Source organism: Melospiza georgiana, chromosome 5 (genome assembly GCF_028018845.1).
Source record: "Melospiza georgiana isolate bMelGeo1 chromosome 5, bMelGeo1.pri, whole genome shotgun sequence".
NCBI lineage: Eukaryota > Metazoa > Chordata > Aves > Passeriformes > Passerellidae > Melospiza > Melospiza georgiana.
Window position 1 is genome coordinate 71,860,689 of NC_080434.1, and position 19,926 is coordinate 71,880,614.

The 19,926-nt window shown below is 44.7% G+C and overlaps 1 protein-coding gene across 1 annotated transcript; it reads right to left on the reverse strand.

The window, feature by feature from the left end:
* Window positions 1-944: 944 nt before the first annotated feature.
* Window positions 945-17,767, reverse strand: SUCLG1 (succinate-CoA ligase GDP/ADP-forming subunit alpha). Its single transcript, XM_058024653.1, has 9 exons — window positions 17,676-17,767; window positions 9,041-9,144; window positions 8,081-8,197; window positions 7,355-7,567; window positions 7,209-7,266; window positions 4,440-4,523; window positions 3,687-3,838; window positions 2,952-3,140; window positions 945-1,998 (listed from the first exon to the last, which is right to left on the reverse strand). The coding sequence occupies exons 1-9, from the start codon at window positions 17,725-17,727 to the stop codon at window positions 1,972-1,974; spliced, it is 996 nt and encodes a 331-aa protein (XP_057880636.1). The 5' UTR covers window positions 17,728-17,767; the 3' UTR covers window positions 945-1,971.
* Window positions 17,768-19,926: the final 2,159 nt, after the last annotated feature.

The following is a 19,926-nucleotide window of genomic DNA, read 5'->3' on the forward strand; positions in this document are numbered from 1 at the left end:
AGATGCTGTCATTAATTAGCTGATATTTGTCAAGTGCACATTTTTAGGCAGGAAGAAAAAACTGTGCAAAGCAAAACTTTCTGTCAAAGGTCAGGGTCCTTCTCCATCCTGAGGTGCATCAGTGCCAGGTTAGCACAAACTGCTGCCCAGGCTGGAGCTGCTGAGGGACAGCCCTGGACAGCTGCAAACCTCAGAACCAGGGCTGGATTGCTAAAGCCAGCCTCAGATCTCAAGGCAGAAGGAAACACTTTCTCAGGATGCAGCAATCATGGGAGTTTATAGCTGTCTTCTAAAATAGCTGGTGCCTCTAAAGGAGCAATCCCGAGCAGGAAACTCCCTCCACCTCAGCTGTCCTGGAGGAGCACCTGCTACAGGGATGAAATTCAGGCAGTTCATCACAGAGCACTGCCACGAGTTACTCTATCAGGCTCACAAGAATGCCTGCAGTTCCCTGACACCTCAGCGCTGAGGATTTGCACTATTGCACAGACTGAGACAATTTAGCAGTGCTGTGTCTCTAAGGGGCACCCATCAGTCATTCTGCTCCAATTAAAACAAGCACCACCAGCAAACTGAGCAGATCTAGTAAGAAACCCTTCTCTGCTGTCACAGGCTCCACCAAATGATGTACTGCTCAACGCTGCTTTCAGCTGCCCAGTGACAGGGTGCCAGGTTCATTCCAGTACATCTTGCCCAGGTGAACAATGCAGCACCTGTGTCCCAAAGCTGGAGCACCTGGCTGGTGCCAGACCACACATCAAGTGCAGGATTACACCTTTAGTGTGCAGAGATGTGACCTGTCCCTCATGCACTTCACCAGGGCTTAGCTCTAGGAGCTGCAAATGTCAGTAGTGACACACCTGCTTGCTTCAGGAAGAGAAATTCCACAGGGATTTATTTGAGTAGGAAAACCAAGAGCAGTTTTAAATAAATAACAACGCAGGTTTTCGTAACAGCACCTTTATGGGACACAAGGTTAGCTTTAAACAAGTGCCAGCTTACATGAACTTTCAGTCCTCTACATAAAGCAATCTGGGGCTTAATCCATCCTGATGAAACTTGCAACATTTATAGGCACAATACTTGGGCTATATCCACAGTAAAAAAAAAAAAAAGGGGTATCCATTACAGTGCTGGGAGTGGTTAACAAGAAAGTTACCTTATTATGTTCTTTTCTAGAGAATAATAATTGTTCTCTATGTCCCATTGTTATTTGCATTTCAGAATACAAGCAGTGCAATGCTAGTTAAGATAAAATGGAAATCAGGGTAAAGTCAGCTAAAGACCAAATCATCTTAATAGTTACAGACAATTTTGAATATATATTTTGCATGTGAAATTATATTAATTTTTATCAGTAACAATTCCATTTTATACACAACAAACAGAACTCCTTGGCAGTAGAGGACTGCACTGTGCATGGCTAATCAGCCTTGAAGAGAAAGTCTGGACCTCAGGCATCTCCAGCTACGTGGATCAGCACCAATCCCTCCAGATCCAGCAGCTTTGGTTTAATGGAAGGAAACTTTGGCCTATTGTTCAAAGGTACTGGCCAGCAACCAACGAGCAGGACTGCACTTCTTAAAAATAAACCAGTGTGCTATGTGCATAAAGTCAGTGCCTTGATCCTCAAAAGCAGCCCTACAAGCAGCTTCACCTTAAAAAGGGGCAGTGCTTAAGTTACAAAAGATTTTGTTTATGACAACCGAAGAAACGGCTCTGCTTCAGGAACTCAAAGGATGGATCAGATTTAGTAGTAGGTTTATTAATTTGCTGTGATTTACAACAGGGTGACAATGTCTGAAACAAGGAGACACCAAAACAGGTTTAGCCAGGAGGTTTCTGGCTTCCCAGTCAAATTCATTGACCAATGTCAAGACATTGGGGCAACTGAAGATTAGCAGACAAAAGATAAGCGGAGGCCGGGTGCTGCACTGGTGTTTTGGAGAAAGTATTCCAGAGTGTCTTCTCTTACAGCAATTTCCTTTTCTCAAACTCCTGCAAAGAGCACACAGATGTTACCAGCAGGGAAACCAGAAAATGCTTCTATTATTCTTTTCTATTTCAAATTACTTTGTATGTATCTTAGGAAACGTGATGTTAAGAATTAAAAATTGGTATTAAAAATTAAAATATAAAAAGCATAAAGTGTGCAAGTTAGGGGGAAAGGAAACGGAGCATTCTCCCACCTCACATTAACAAGCCAGCTCTGGAAAGCCAGACTGTAGTCACTGCCAGACTGTAATACTGTCAAGGAACCATTTGCTCCCAGAAACAGCATAACGGGCTTGAAAAACACCAATTCTGCATCAGAACTGCAGCAGAAGCCTTACAGTAAAGGACTCAAGCCAGGGAAGCAGCAAAATCAAGACTTTCATTTCAGTAAAGAAAAAGCACAACAAAAGAAGGGAAGAATCCCACAGCAACCTGTGGAGATGCTGTACTATACAGTCACCACAGGAAACAAAAAATACCTAACAGAGCTGAATTATGCATCTCCTCTAGCTGTGAAGCAATCCCCTTTTTTGGATATGAATTAAGTAAAATGCAAATAATCCCAATTCCACACCTCAGTTTTTCAGCAGCATATATTCAACCATAACTCTGAATTATATGCCAAAGCTCTTCTTCCTTCAATACCCTCTTTAGAAATAATGTTCTCACATTTTACATTAATTCAGACTCTTTGCACCCAGAAAACAATTTCGACAAGTAGCTACATTTGAAACAGAATGTAACCTCTATTTTGCTATGTTTACTTTTCTATAAAACAATATTAAATAAAACTGTGTGCAGATATCTTTACGTAGTAATTTCAGCTTGTCCAGCCAAGAGTTTTTATTTTTAAGCAAGCTGAGAGCAGCAGTGTCTGGGTAAGAGATGGACTCCCAGCTCACATTCCCTCAGAAGGGGCTTCCTGCTCTAGATGAGCCAACGCCAGAGGAACCAACCTTGTAGATGGTGGTGCCCAGCTGAGCAGGGGACATGCTGACCACAACCCCTGCACTCTGCAGGGCTGCAATCTTCTCCTTGGCTCCCCCCTTGCCCCCAGCAATGATGGCTCCAGCGTGGCCCATCCGCCGGCCCGGAGGAGCCGTCAGGCCAGCTATGAAGGACACCACTGGCTTGGCATTGGGGCCCTGGAACAGATAAACGTGTTATGTGGGGGAGGGTGAGAGGAAAGGCAGTTCCAGGTGGCAAATTGCTCATTTTGTTCATCTTTATTTTGTTTGGTTTTTATTTAAATTGTTCATTTTTTTGTTTAAATGCCAACTCGCCAGGCAAAATTATTACACAGCTCACACAGCACAAAGAAATGTGAAGTACTTCCTCTCCTGATAATGATCATAAACCAGAAGCAAACAGGAACTTTAAGTCTTTCTACAGACCCAAGCATACTACAAAAAAAAAACAAAACACTGTGAATATTGTTACAGGAATAAAATTCCAAAGTGGACAATGCTCTCCCCTTCACAGAACCACAGAATATGCTTGGAAAGACCCCTAAGATCACTGAGTCCAACCTTGCCAACACTCTTAATTTCAACTCTTTTTCTTTAAAAAACCCATGACTGTTTGTGGTTTTTGTAAATAGAGATGAGAGACTGAAATGAGTTTTCATTGATGAGGCAAAAGAAGCTGGCTAACTATGAAAGTGTCTGGAAACAAGGTGTTTTAAGACTTACAGAATTATTTTCTTTTAAAAATGCTGCTGCATCTTCTTCAGCATTTCCTCCAATCTCCCCAATCAATATGATCCCCTCAGTGCGAGGATCCTTCAGGAAGACATCAAGGCAGTCAATAAAATTAGTGCCATTGAAGGGATCACCTCCAATACCTACAAAAAATATTAAAACCACAAGAAAAGAGTAACTCAGGATAAAGATATTGCACTTACAATAGAATTTAGAACTAAATTTCAGCATGAGGAGTATTCCCACAGGCTCATAAGACAGTCAGCTCTGAAGGCTGTACCCAAGTCAGAGCATGCCAAATTCCTGCTCCAAATACCTCCCCCACAATTCACACAAAGCTTTGATATCTGAGTGTTCACCTTTCAAACCATAAACAAAATGTTATGAACACAGCAGGACCAAGATGCCAGCTCCAGAATTTTGGTGTACGAAAACTAATTCACTTAACACACCCAACTAAATGTCTAAGAATGCCCTAATCTTTGATAACTAAACGTCTTGGGACAGTCTGTTTCCAAATGCACATCATATTTGCTGGCAGTTCTCTGTTCAAAGCTGGTTTTAAGGCTTTTATTAACTTGATGTGGAAATGATAACACTTCACAGTACACAGGGATCTCACTTCTCAACACAACTGCCATTCAGCAAATTCTACACTTGCAGAAAGGAATTATTGTGGATTTATATTTGTGAAGGAAAAGCAGATTAGTCTAGGTCCAAGAGGCTGATTCTGAGGGAACCTACCAACACAAAAAGACTGCCCCAACCCAACTTGTGTTGTCTGATGAACAGCTTCGTACGTCAGGGTTCCAGATCTTGACACAATACCTTGAGGAAAGAAAAGAAGACAAACTCACCACTAACACAGCACATAACTAGGGGCAGCTGTTCTTTTAGTAATGAAAATCACCTCAGTAAACAACATGAGATTCCAGGTTTTCCAGCTGGCCTTGCCAAAACACTCTGTAAGATTCTTTCTGTACTATTTCTTGGTTTTCACCTTTTGACACTTAACTGTCAATGGACTAAAGCTGCCAGAAAGTAAATAACATTTTTGTCATGATAAAGCCTTACCAGGAAAGAAAACTGAAAAGCAAATAAAAGAAAACACTTCTTATCTTGTATGTGAGTAGCTGATGCACTGTCTTGAAACAGAGCTGCAGCTGAACAATTAACAAAATAATTCTATTTATCACATCCCCAGTATGGCCAGGCACACAAGAGATCTTCCAGAACAGGAAAATGCTGCACAAATGCAAGTTGTCACTATTAAGGTATTTGTTGCTTCTCTACACAACACACCTGGCATTTACATTACAGTATCACAAGAGACCCAGTTTTAAATTCAGGATGGAAGGTAGCACATGAGCAAAATATTTGCGTGGCTTTTTGTTCATTTTTTCAAGTTGAGACTTCTGTTAGTACTACAAAAGAAAAGGTTTTCAGGAAAAACAGACACCATCTTCCATGTACTTCAAGCCATATAACAAGGAATATAACACATACATTGCATGAACAAAGGAGGAAATACACCACTAGACCAGGAACCTTAGTTTTATCAACTATTTATACTGTTGGCCAGCTCAGACGTGCTCTAGCACAGGGTTTTTTCCTTGCTATGTTTGAAAAGGCCTCCCTGTTTACCACTAAGATCAGATTGCCTCACAGAAGCTACAGATGAAAGTCCAAAGACTGTGGCTATTTTTGTACCTTGCATCACAGAATATTCAGATGATTATTGGATGCCTCACAGTAAGAGAAAGCTGGAGAGCACATCACCAAAGGTCACACGTTAGATGAAACTGGGAGGGTGGCAAATCCACATTTTTACTCCTTGATTCTTGGATCACCAATGAAAACATTTCCAGCAATGGCAGAGCTACTGGATTCAAGATGTTAAATATTCTTTTGCACTTGATGTGCCTTGCATTCAGATTCTAATAACTTGTGGCTGCAACACATTTCTTGTGCATATTTAGAAAATCAGAACAGAACTTTGATTCAGAAGGGAGCTCAGAGCAACAATGGCTGATGTTCCCCTCGACAGCCATAGAGCAATGTCTCAGTGATTTTTACAAAGGGCATAATTGCAACCATTTGATTTTTCAATTCCAGGTTTATGAGTACTTGTGAAAGTTGGAGGTGGAACATGAGTGCTAACACACCTTGGAGCATTCCTTAGGCGCAGTCTAGTCTCAAGCCAGAAGTGATTACATAGCAGAGGGAGCTCCTCATGCTAAAAAAATGCACTGAGTCCCTGTAGTTCAACAGCACTGAACAGGCTTTCCCACAATAAACACATTTTCCACCCCAAAAGAAGGTAATGCTGCAAAGGGTGCTACTGTGCACAAGTGAAACTGGTTACCTTGCTGACAGGCAACAGCAGTATGTGCTGTCTACAGCAATGTTTCTGAAGCTCTAAGTACAAATGGACATTTCAGAAGAAATTTCTCTACAGCTCCTGAACTGCATTATTTGAAAATAAAAAAATCAAGTTGTTGTATCTATAGTTTACAACAAGGAGCTGACAGAATCAGGACAAGAGAGTTGCATGTAACAAGGTGTGTAACTCATTACACACAGGGAGTGTGATTAACGTTGAACAAGTCACTGCCTTCCTGCCCTTTAGCACACTGCCTGAATATTGGGTATATGTGACACTTCCACTTGTGATGGTTTCATAGATGTCTAAATTATGTATAAACTTCTCTGTAGTCTCTTCTCTTTGGTGTAGTACTGAGATCACCACAAGAGCAGGATCCCAGTCCCAAGCAGCCAAGCTGTTGGAAGGAATAATGTTGGAGAGCTTAATGCTCTCCAATTCCAAGAAAAATGGAAGTTTCCTCAAGGCCCTCCTTTGAAGACACCAGTCAATCACACTACCTACAGGAATTTCCAACTGCTTTGCCTCCACCATCAGCACCCAGTGTCTACTATGGAAAAATTCCTGATTTGGGCCTTCAGGATTGATAATGCTAAAATTCATGTACAAACTGAGGACAGACAAGCTGTAGCCATGATATTTTCTGAAAAATCCTTTTCTTAGGATTTTTTCTCCTGAGAAGCTGAGAGGCCTCAGGAACAAAATGTAAACAATGATTATCTGCTGCTGTGGAATTCAACAGGTGCATCTGGGATTGGTCTCATGTGGTTGTTTCTAATTAATGGCCAATCACAGTCAGCTGGCTCAGACTCTCTGTCCAGGACACAAGCTTTTGTTATCATTTCTTCTTTTTCTATTCTTAGCCAGCCTTCTGAGGAAACCCTTTCTTCTATTCTTTTAGTATAGTTTTAATATAATATATATCATAAAATAATAAATCAGCCTTGTGAAACATGGGTTCAAATCCTCATCTCTTCCCTCATTCTAAGACCCCTGCAAACACCATCACAACAAGCTGTCCCACAGTGTTACCAACTCTCTCCAGGGCATGATGTGCCTTGCCTCACGAGGAAAAAGACTAAAGCACCAAACTTGTGTTTTAGATGACGCATAAATATTCAAAAACTCACCAATTCTTCCTTTCTTGTGAATGTGACCAGGCATGATACCAATTTTACATTCTCCAGGCTAAGGAAAGAGTGGGAGAAGTCAGATGGACCATTGAAAGCAGCACTAGGAAGAGCTGAGCCTTGGCCCAAGGGCAGAGCTCACTCACATTGATGACGCCGGGGCAGTTGGGGCCCACCAGGCGGGTCTTGTCCTGCCGCAGCAGGCGGTGCTTGACGCGCACCATGTCCTGCTGGGGGATGCCCTCGGTGATGCACACCACCAGGGGCATCTCTGCATCGATGGCCTCGTTGATGGCAGCAGCAGCAAACGGGGGAGGGACGTAGATGACAGTGGCTGAAGCACCCGTTTGTTCTTTGGCCTGCAAGGGACATGAGAATAACGCATCGGGCGTTTAGCGGGGCTGAGGAGAAATCGACAACAAGCTGAAGAGAAACTGGCATCAAGGCATTGAAAATACAGCCATTCTCAGGCATGAATTAAGGATATGTGTACCTCAATTATAACCTAAGCAAGTGTTAAATCCCCTGAAGATGGAGCATAACCAGGGAGCTGAGAACTGACCACTGTCTGGGAAGGATCTGCCCCGTGATCACCACCATGAATACTCTTACAAAACAGTTTGCTAAAAATTCATCGTGCACAGCAGAATCAATCAGAAACCAGCTGCATTCATAAAGCAAGTGTAGCCAGGCTCTGTGAACTTCACAGTGGAAGCCAAACTGGTGCCTGGGCACCCTGAATGCTCCCTCTTTTACAAGGCTTCTGTTTCACTCTGTGCCCAGGGACATCCACGGCTCAAATATTGTGAGCAATGAAATAAGGAGCCCTTCAGCTTTAAACTCTGTGCCCTCCAGTCACTGCTGCAAATTACCTCCTTCACAGAATTAAACACAGGCAGACCTAGATGAGTTTTTCCCCCTTTCCCTGGAGAAATTCCTCCAACTAGATTGGTGCCATAGTCCAATGCCTGCTGGCTGTGAAAGGTGCCCTATGAGAGAGAAAATAAGTAAAGTTAGAAGGCACATAATAGCAAATAAACTTAACCAAAAAGTTTGATGCTATCTATAATTCTGAAGGCAATTTATGTCACTGAAATTTGCAATAAGAAGGGAAGTTTTCAGTATGCACATATATATAATCAGATATTTTGGAGAGTGCATCGACATGTTTTAAATGCATTTGGAATATGCTAATATGTTCTTTTTGCTTTTCAATCACAGCACTGTAGTTTCATGCTCAAGGGTATTCTGTTGTGTGCTGCTAACACACCTGCAGACAGAGTTTCTTTCCCACATCAAGTCTGGCAGATGACAAACACTACAGTGAAATGGAAATTAGCATGCTCATCCATGACTAGCTCATAGTTTTACAAAAGCAGCCTTCTCTGCCTGCAAATGTGTAAAAGAGTGAATCTGAGAAAATTATTAAATATCCTGAAATAAAATCAGAAATTTAGTTAATAAGCATTGATATTGACATGCATTTCTGAAAGAAGCACTTTGAAAATGGGCAGGTTTTTGCAGTTTTTTTGCAAATAGCCTTTTACAAAGAAACCCTTTCAGCTCTATACAATATGAAAAACAAAAATGAAAACCACTATAATAGAGGTGACTCAAAATTAACTTTCAAGCTTGTGCACAAGTATTTGGGCCAAAGAAACTACAGTGTAGTAAACTGTAAACTACAGTGCTGAAGGGACCTTCCTGATGGTGAAGGAAACCTATCAACTCAGACAAAGGCAGTAGATAATCCATTTCATATATAACTATACTTCCTGAGCAATTAACTTTCTGACTGAAAGGCTGATAGAAAGAATAACTTCTAGACATACCTGTTTGCCTGTAAAACCCTGACAGATAACCTTTGTGTTCTTGTTAACATACAGGTTTTTCCTGGATGCTGAGTAGGAGCAGTGTCGGACTCCATTCTGTGGAACTGGAGAGAAAAGAGAAGAGAGCACAAACCATTAATCCACTCCTCTGGTAGACTCTGAGTCAAAAAATGTCCTACCAAGTAAGTGCATAGCAATCAATGCTTGTATCAAAAAATCATGAGCAGCTCATGTTTTCAGAAGCCTCATTCAGTGCTTGTCAGGCTAAGACATTAAACACCTGCAGCTCACCTATTATGCCAATTACTCCATTTACTAGAAATTAGGAGAAGTTTCTCATTTGAGTACTCAATATCAGAATTCCTCCTGACAGACAGAAATAATTTCTTAAGTACTGCTTTTATTTGCAAACAAACACGTTTTTATCTTCTCAGTCATTCTGCAAAGTGACAAAGCAGAGCCAAAATCCTGATCAAATCCTGAGGATGTTACAGCCCTGGTACTATGTGACACCTCCTGTGAACAGAGCACAGTCCAGAGCAGACAATGAGAGACACTGAGGAGCTCGAGGGTCCCTCAGCCCAGAAAAACCTGATGCTATGTAAGACAGCAAGAGATCTTTTCCCAACAGATTCCTAGCTATGGCATCACATTTGGGCTCGAGAGGAAACACAGCTCTGCAGATACTCCACTAGAGTGATTTTCAATTTAGTTCTCACAGTTCTGGTGCTGAGAGAAGAAAACAAGACAACACAATTGTAGAAAAAGAGCACAGAGTGTGCTGGCAACAAAAAGCTGAGGGGAATGACTGCATCTGTGGTGAAGGGGAAGGAATGATGACAGCAAATGCACAGAATGTTACCACAGAAAAAAGCTTGAGATGAGAAGAAAATGCTTCTGGTATAAACAGGATGCACACCTACATTTATTGCCATATGCTTTTTCACACACCACAGTTTTGAGGGGATCAGAACCAATTTATTCCCTGCAAGTGTTTGACATAAAAACCTTAATTTACACACAGAGTGACCCTGGGAAGGCACAATTCTAATACAAGATCTCCAGTGTATACATCAATATGTTACTATTTACTCCTTTAGCTCTTTTAAAACTTCAGCAACTAAGACTTAAGGAAGTAAATAGTGCAGTTGAAATCAAAGTAACAGATCCTGAATCATGGTCCCCAAAATATTCCATATACATACTCAGGCACATCTGAACAAGGGAATATTTTCTCCTTTTTTTATTTTTAGGAAGACAGTAAAAGCTTTTAAGGAGAAAGAAGCAAAGTATCTTTATGATAATGCACAGATTTTATTAAGATGCATTATTAAATTATTATAGTAACAGAATTTCTATGAGTTAGTAAATATTCAGAAACTTTAAGATCCATATACACACGTATTTCCATCAGAGCTTCATAGTTCTCTCTTGCCAACTAAAGTTTAGTGCTACACTGCTTTTATGCTTCAGTTGTATTCAAAGGAGTGAGCAGAAAAACCAAACCTTGCCAAAAGCAGCCTACACACATCAGTGCTACTGCTAAACATGAAGTCCTTACTCTGTTCTTGGAAAGTGCTGGCAAAGCCAGGGTTTAACTCCAGCCACCTTCTGCTGCTCTCTAAGGAGCTGCAGCAAATCCTCCACTTCACACAGACACAAAGTAAAACTCCATACAGAAAGGAACAGACTAGGATGCAGCAAACTTGTGAGCAAAGTGGCAAAAGTGGACTTGAGTTTAGTGACCTGCAGGGTTTTAACCTAAATCAGCCCAAATACTGCTGCAGAACTTGTGATGTCAGCAAATACAAAGCAGTGACAGACAAAATCCATGTGAAATCCTTAGGAAAAGCCATAAAAAAGCCAATTATTTCCTGGGCTGCATCCAAAACAGCACAGGCAGGGTGAGGGGGGTCTGCCCCTCTGCCCCGCTCAGGTGAGACCCCACCTGCAGGGCTGTGTCCAGCTCTGGACCAGCACAGGGAGGATGTGGAGCTGCTGGAGTCAATCCAGAGGAGGGCAGGGAGCTGATGAGAGGGATGGAGCTATGAGGATGCTGTGAGGAAAGGCTGAGAGAACTGGGATTGCTCAGCCTAGGAAAGAGAAGCCTTTGGGGTGACTCCATTCCCTCCAGCACCTGAAGGGAACTTAGAGGAAAGATGGAACAAGACTATTGACAAGGACATATAATGACAGGACAAGGGGAAATGGCTTCAAAGTGAAAGAGAGAACCTTTAAATTGGTATTAGGAAAAAAAACTGTACTGTGAGGGTGGTGAGGCCCTGGCACAGGCTGTCCAGAGCTGTGGCTGGATGGGGCTTGCAGCAACCTGGTGTAGTGGAAGGTGTCCCTGCCCATGGCAGGGGGGTGAGAACAAGATGATCTTCAAGGTCACCTTCTGAGCCAAAGTATTTTGTGATTCTATGATTTTATGAGAATATATCTAAGGCTGAGATTTAATGAACAAGGCTACCAGGCTGGCTGTGGGAGAGAGAAGCCACTGCTACAGAAGACAGCACAGGATGGTCTTTGTCCTAGGCTGAGGACTTGGTCTTCCTAGGCAGGGCTCAAAGACACATCTGGTGAGGAGCAGCCTCTCCAGCAAAGGAGAGGCAAAACAAAACCAGGAACAGCTGGAATGCTGGTCAGGAGAGCAGGGAATTATCTGCCTGAGCCCAGCCATTCAGGCAATCCCTCACTGGCACAAGATGTGCCTGGTGACACCCAACCCTGAGCACAGCAGAGGATGATTCCCCTTGAGAAGGGGCTGTTACAGTCCTTACCCCTAGTGAGGCCTTGGGGAGAACACTCCAGGCTCCCAGGAGAATGGCAATGACTGTTTGGAAATGGGCCTGCAAGGGGAAAGAACAAACAGGCAACAGAAACTGACTCAGATCTAAGTTCTACAAATCCTGTGCCCAAACACTGACAAATCCACCTGCAAAGTAAGAGAGGGATGGCTGCTTGCTGGCCACCTATTGCCACTGAGCAATTTCAGTACTTTGGAAAAAATAAAAATCACAGAATGGGTCAGGCTGGAAGGAATTACAGTGGGCCAGCTGGTCCAACCTCCCTGCTCCAGCAGGGTCATCCCACAGCACACTGCACAGGATTGTCCAGATGGTTCCTCAGTACCCCCAGGGAGGGAGACTCCACAGTCTCTTTGTGTGTGCTGACAAACTAACAAATATTTCTCTAGACCTTACAGCAGTTGCACACTCCCAGTTCAACTGCTCATTCCAGATCTATTCTCAGATATTTGTAACATTGCACAAGAATGTTTCTGAAAGCTCAAGTTTGCCAATCCTCCATTTTCAGAAGGCAGCATTAATATATTTTTAAAGGATGAAAAGCTTTTGAGCATTTTCTAAATAATAATAAAAAAAAAACTTTAGGCACTGATATCTACACAGCAGCTTAAAGTTTAAGCTTTGTATGGATTTACCCTTGAAAACCATATTACTGCATGGCCTTCCTTCAGAGAAAGGTTCCAAAATCCTGGCTATGGATTTGAGCCCTCTGCTGTCTCCACAGGCAGGCAGCTTGGCATAGCAGGTGTCTGCAGAGCAATATATTTCTGAAGCGATTTATGGACAAAAACCCTAAAAATCACCTGGCAGTCTCTGGGCTGGATAAGTCTGAGTTTCTGGGGTTTTTCAAATGGCTTCATACGGCTCTGTGCTTGTGCTCCTGCCCTGCCTGCTGCAGCAAGGCGTGCCCCAGTTATCAGCAGAGGGGGAGCAGCAGGGCCATGGGTCAGGATGAGCTCCTGCCCCACGTGGCACAAACAGCAAGCCCTGGGTGCCAGCAGCTGGCAATCCCAAGAGTTGAGACAGATACAAGATGAGAAGGAAACAGGTGGAAAGTGGGAATGGCATGCCCAAGTTCACAGCAGGTATGAGTCAGAAATAGAAGCCAAGTCTCAACTTCCACCCAGGACCTGCTTCACAACTTCCAAACCAGTCCAGACAATTGATTTTACTACCAAAACTACTGGGTGCTTAGGTGGAAATGCATGCTGCTTCATGAAGACTGGAGGAAAAAAAAAAATTAAAAATGCTCTTCAGCTGTGAACTAGCAAGGCCAAACCCATTGGTGATGCTATTTTAATGCTCACATCTAAATTACAGGCCAAAGGTGAAGGCTGCAGATGAAGTCCTAGAGCATGAGGACAATTCTTATCAAATCCAACTCTTCCCAAAGGCACAGGGAAAATGTTACATTTTGTCAAGTCAGAGTTCTAAGATAACATCAGAACTCCATGTCCAACAAAGGCCTGTAACAGACCTTTAACAAAATGTATTAAAAATAAAAAAAGAGACTGGATGATCTTTTCCAGGCACAATGTTCATTTCTGCCCCACCCCTGCTCAGTTTGTGGTTTAAAATAAAGTTATACAAATAACAAGATTATTTGTTTTGGCTTTTCAGTACTTTAATTTCTAGTTAGCTAAAAAGTGAGATGTGAGTACTGTGGCAAGAGCCTACTTTGGTCCATTGTACAGAAACACAGTTATGAAAAGTGCTCAAGTACCCAACCCCTGCTGTCTCAGGGGAGATTTGAATAGCAGTATCTAAATTTAGCAGTGGGGCATAAGCCTGTATGTGGAACACCAGCTGTTTTAGAGTCAAGAAACCTCATTACAAACTCAGGGACAAGGTCCCTCCAACACCACACACTGCTGCTGGCTCCTCTGGCCAGCAGGCAACGAGGCCCCAGCCAAGAGCAGAACTCCCTGCAGTACAAATAACTGGAAAAGCCACCTCATTTACCTCTCAGGAAAAAAATCTCACAATCCCAAGGCTCTAGCAGGACTTAAAGCTCACATGTGCATTACAGTTAACAAGGCTTTCTAGAAAAATACTCTTATTATTTATCATGGAGTCCAAACAGGAATTTACATGTTAAAAAGAAAAGTGATCCATTTACAAGGTATGTTAAAGCACACAGGGTATTTAAATACCATTTACACTGAACTCTCAGGCCCTCCTTGAGCAGCAACACAGTGCACAAATGGCATTTGTCTCAGGCACAAATGTAATTTAAAACAATGCAACCCAAGCTGGATTTCATGGAATCACACAATGGTTTGGGTTGGAAGGGACCTTTAGAGGTCATCCAGTCCAAGCCCTTCTCTATTTGGGTTGTGCAAAGCAGGTGACAGCACAGAAACTAAAGGCTGAATCTCTTCTTCACCCAAAACATACAAAACTCAAAACTTCCTGTTATCAGGACTTCTTGTAAGATTTCCTATGGACACAAATCCAATCAAAGTGTCTCCTTCTTACCCATATTTACCCCAAACAAAAAAAAAAGGAAATCTGGAAGCTGAGATAGCATCTGAGGCTGCTCATGAAACAAGCCCAGTATAAGAGGAAGGTGAAACAGCAGATTCCTCTCCACAAAGGCCTGAGCTGACACCTACATTGCCAGAAGACTGAAATTCCTCCTCTTTTACTCCTTGAAATACCCACAGAACTTGGAGATGAAGGAAGAGATTCCCTTTCTTTTCTATTACCTATTTAAGGAAAGAAGAATAAGTGAAATTCTTCCTCTACTGCTCCTTGAAATAGCCACAGAACTTGGAGATGATGGAAGATACTCCTTTTCTTTTCTATAACCTATGTAGGGAAAGAAGAAAGCCTTAGAAATCACATTGGAGCTCCAATGTACGTGAGGAAAATGGAGGTCAGCGCAGGGGAAGCTCAGGGAAGAAGAGAAAAGGGAGAAAAGGAAAGAGGAAAAAAAAAAGAGGGAGAAAAGCACTTTATTTTCCATTGTATGAGGAGTGCTACTTAAATTGCTGTGTCTTTTTTCCACACACACATCCCAACCCCCCCTCTTTATCTCCCATCAGTTATGGGCCTTCAGCTTGCTCCTCAGAGTTCCTTCCAATGTTTTCTGTAAGTTTAATTTACATTTTTATGACCATCTCTCCTTCCTCTGCCAACAAATGCAAGGCCTGAGGAAGACACAGGAGGAACAGCTCTGGGGAGCTCCTGGCAGTGCAGAGGAGCAGCATAGCCCCGTTCCCAGAGCTCACCCCTCAAGTTTTCAGTTACACCAGCAGAAGGTGCTCCTGGATGACAAAGGAGCCTTCATGCTGTTGAGGGATTGTTCCAAATATCCTTTGTGTAAGGGGATTGTGCACTCCAGGATTCCTGTTTATCAGCCCCCAGGTTCTCTTCTCTCACCCTCCCCTTGCCAAATTCCCGCTAATGATGGAAACCCAGATCTGTGACCGTGAAATAGGAGTTGAGGAATGAAGTAAATGAATCAGGCTGCAAAGGGCAGATGCAATGCCTCCACTACAGCCATCACGTTAAAACAAATCTACAACCAGTGGGAAATGACATCCAGAGAAATTTCAGTTCTTTCAACAAATCTCTCTCTCCTAATCAGTCTCTCCTCAGCACAAATCCAGTACTTCCTGCAAGCCAAGCTGCTTTTCCCCAGGTATCCTCCCCCAAGAATGCGAGCAGGTAAAGCTTTCTGAGCTTTCCTCCCGCCACACTGTTGATACAAAAACAATTAAGGAATTCTTCAGTTTGGGTCGTTATTTCTGCAGCAATCCTTTGCCAGGATTACTCACATAATTACTGTAATCTTTTAATCTGAGAGCTCTCCAAAGCTCTCTCTCTAACACATCCAGGACATGGAACCCCTAATCCTGACTCTCCAGTCAGTTCAGATGCCTACAAAAACTCTCCAAGGGTACGGACAAGCACAGGTCTCTCCTGATCCTGCCCATACACCAGCTCTGAGCTGACCTTTGAACAGCACTCACCATTTATTGACAGATTTCATACTGCATTTCCACAGCTTCCCCATCTCAGCCTTAGGGATACACACCCTGCATGTTTCCCTCAGCAATGCACCAACAAAAACAAGGTTTGCATCTCTTTTGCAACAGAACACACTGGACGCTCAGGATATCAAATCACGCAGAGAAGCAGATGTTAATTGTTAGTGAAAATGTACATACAAAACCCAAATTTAAGGTTTCAGCAGTCTTTAAAGGGTAAAGAGCATCAAACCAATGATTTCCAATGAAGAACTATTTCATCTTGCAGGAGTTTCTGTAAAAGACTTCAGCAACAGCTGCCAAAGGACACTTCTTGAGCCACTTCCTCTTTTTTTTCACTTTTCCCTTTCTATCCCTCAAAATTACTATTTTAATAACTATTCCCTGAATCTCTTACTGCTATTTGTAAAGGGAACAATGTGGAGTTTTAACACATAAAACTGCACTCAAGAGAAGCTTTGCTGGGTGTATAAATTAAACTAAATTGGAAGGTGCTACATTCCCATCTGTTCTACTCCATCAGAACCAATTCTTATTGGGCCCAGGGGAGCCAATTCAAAAAGCTGAAGTGGCAGAAATTAAGAGCATAAATAGTTTTCCATTATCCTGCTTGTGGAGAACAAGAGGCAGGAATGGATACCCACCTGGACAGGAGGTGTGCCACAGGAACCACTCAGACCAGCCTGGGGTTGTAAGATCACATTACCTGACCTGTAAATCACCACCTCACTGGACAAAAACACACTGTGTGCAGTCAAATGAGGAACGTTTGAGTTTGTTCATTCATTTTCAGCTACAAGAACCACATTAATGCACAAATTTCTCTGTTTGCATTCCTAGTATCTTCTTTGTGCCTGGGCATACCCACACTGATCTCACAGGGTGGTTTGGGTTGGAAAAGACCTTAAAGATCATCTCGGTCCAACCCCTTGCCATAGGCAGGGACACTTTCCACTAGCTCAGGCTGCTCCAAGCCCCATCAACCTGGCCTTGAATGTGTCCAGGGATGGGGCAGCCACAGCTCCTCTGGGAAACCTGTTCCAGTTTCCTCACCGTAAAGCATTTCTTCCTAATATCCAATCTAAACTTACTCTCTTTCACTTTGAGGCCACTATCCTTTTTCTATCACTATAAGTCTCCTTTTCAAGAGGATGCAGCCAAAGAAAAAGCACACTGGAAAAAAAGAAGAAAAAAAAAAAAGGAGGGAGAAAAGCATTTTATTTTCCATTGTGATGTTCAGAACAACACACATTACATGTTTCGAGCTGAAGTACCAGTCTCAGACTGCTCGAAATCTCCAAAAAGGGAAATTACAACCTTTATCTTGGCAACAGAAGGAACTTTAGCACGCTGTGCTGAAACCACAGGGTAATTCAAGGCCCTCCAGAGGGCCTCCAGCCCCAGCTCAAGGGGCTCCCTCCGGCCCTTGCCCTTTGGAGCCTTTCCGGGGCTACAAGGCCGAGAAAACCAGAAACCCTCCCGGTGCCCCACACGTGCGGCCGCCCACCCGGCACGGGAAACTTCCTATCCCATTTACAAACAGCTCCCTCGCAGCCAGGCGTGCCCCTGCCCCGAGCGGGGCGATCCTGCCCCGCTCGCAGCGCGCAGCAATGCCGGAGCAGCGGCGGCAGCAGCACCGGGAGCAGCGGCGGCGGCAGCGCGGGTTCCCCCGGGCACAGCCCCAGTCCCGCCCCGCTGCCCGCGGGCCGAGCGCGCCCGGCCGCGCTCCGCCGTGACCTTGCCCGGCCCCTGCCCTGCCCGGCCCGGCCGGGCCCCGGCGCTGCCCGCGGCCCCCGCGGCGGGGCCGAGAGGGCTCGTCCCGGTACTCACGGCGGAGGAAGCGGCCGAGCAGGCGGGCGGCGGCGGGGCTGCAGCGAGACATCGTCCCCTCCGCAATGACGGCGGCGGCGGCCCCGAGCTCGGCCCGCCCCGGCGGCGGAAGCGGCTCCGCGGGGCCTTCTGGGTGTTGTAGGCACGGGGGCCACGAGGGTGGGGAAGGACTCCGGGATTAGGGAGTCCCAGCCGCCACCTGGCACCGGTACGGACGCGGCAGTCTGGCCTCAAACACCGCCAGGGACGGTGACTGCGGGGAGCTGTGGACTCCATTAAAGGCAGGGAGGCCCTGCAGAGAGACCTCAGCAAATGTGAGGGCTGGGCAATCACCAACCATGTGAGGGTCAGCAGGGAAAGTGCCGCATTCTGCCCCTGGGATGGAGCAGCCCTGGGTGTACGGACAGCCTGGGGAGTGCGGGGCTGGAGGGCAGTGCCAGGGAAAGGGACCTGGGGCTCTGGGCAGGGGAAAGCTGAAGGAGAGCCAGCAGGGCCCTGGCAGCCAGGAGGGACAGCCCTGTGCTGGGGACATCAGGCCCAGCACGGCCGGCCGGGCAAGGCAGGGATTGTCCCGCTCTGCTGGGGCTGGGGCGGCCTCACCTCCAGTGCTGGGGCAGCTCTGGGTGCCACAAGGTAACAAAAACATCAAACTGTCAGAGAGTGCCCAAAGGAGGGCACGGGGAGGGTGAAGGGCCCTGAGGGGAAGCCGTGTGAGGAGAGGCTGAGGGCACTGGGGCTGCTCAGCCTGGAGGGGCAGAGAGGAGACCTCAGTGCAGTCACAAATTCCTCCTGAGGGGAACGGGAGGGACAGACGCTGATCCCTGCTCTGTGGTGACAGTGCCAGCACTGAGGGAACGGCCTGAAGCTGTGCCAGGGGAGGTTTGTGTGGGATATCAGGAAAAGGTTCTGCCCCAGAGGGTGGCTGGGCCCTGCCCAGGCTCCCCAGGGCCGTGGGCACAGCACCAGCCTGGCAGAGCTCAGGGGGTGTTTGGACAATGCTCTGGGCACAGGGGGTGACTCTGGGCATGGGGCTGGGCAGGGCCAGAGCTGCACTGGATGATCCTTGGGGGTCCCTTCCAAGTCAGCTTGTTGTGTGATTCTGTGACTCCATCACCTCACAGGATGGGTCAGGTTGGGAGGAACCACAGTGTGTTACCTGATCCAACCCATGCCATCAGCTGCCTCCAGAAACATTCCTGTAAATATAACCAGTACAAATAATTGTGTATTTATGGGCATAGATGGGGTGGGGAGGGCTATGGGAGTGGCTGGGAAGAGACAAAGTATTGCTTCAGAGCAAAAATAAACAAGCAAAAATAAACAAACAATCTGATTTCTTCCTGATTTATTCATTAATTGTGTCCCTAAAAGTGAGGCTGGAAGGAGGCTGTAATGAATGAAGCATCCAAATGTTAAGCTTCTCATGAAGTATCCCCTTAGGAGGACACACACACACTGATTTTATAAGGAACATCTTCACTACTAAAAGATTCATACCTGGATCCATTTCCAAATCAATTTTTCCTTGAGGCTTTCACTAAGACTCTCGGAGAGATTATGGAATTTGAGTTTGCAATGCATCGCCATTCTGTATAGAGAAACATATCACTTTTTTAGTGTTTTTAGTAGGATCATGTCAGATGAGGGTAGGAGTTGTTGGTTTGATGGCTTGGTTTTTTTAAACCTCAGTAGCAGAAACATTTCTTCAATCCTTTGCATTCAAAACCTTTCAAAACCGATTGTGTATAGAGTCTTGATTCTGTAATTAATATCAATGCAAGGCATCGTCACTGTAACTGTTGAAGTTTCAGGGTATGGAAACAAGCTGTACAATATCTAATTGGCCAGACATACATGGAATTGAGGAAAAATAAACTTATTTTCAATTTTTTTAATGCTGTGGTTTGGTTCCTGTCAGAGAACACTCTGTCCCACCAACATTAATTTTGCTGATTTATTCAGCTGCCTAGAAAGAAACCATTCAGCCCAGGGAGAAACAATGCAGCAATTATCAACACTCAGGTAGCAGTGACAGGGGCTGCCTCACAAAGCTCAGGTCAGACCCAGTTCTAGTGGCCCAAGGACTGCTCAGTGTCCTAGGACTGCAGCCCCTTATGCCACAAACATTGTGGTGAGTTTCCCTCCAGGCAGAAATCCTTCAGGATAATCTCGTTGCCCAAAAAGCTGTGAATTCCCCATCCCTGGAAGTGTTTGAGACCAGACTTGATGGGGCTCTGAGGTCTAGTGGGAG

Coding starts and splice junctions, on each gene's coding strand:
- SUCLG1 (XM_058024653.1), bottom strand. CDS start 17,727: ATGTCTCGCTGCAGCCCCGCCGCCGCCCGCCTGCTCGGCCGCTTCCTC. Junction 3,839..4,439: donor GGGGCAGTCTTTTTGTGTTG/GTAGGTTCCCTC, acceptor TATTTTTTGTAG/GTATTGGAGGTGATCCCTTC. Junction 1,999..2,951: donor TGGGCACCACCATCTACAAG/GTTGGTTCCTCT, acceptor TGCTCTTTGCAG/GAGTTTGAGAAAAGGAAATT.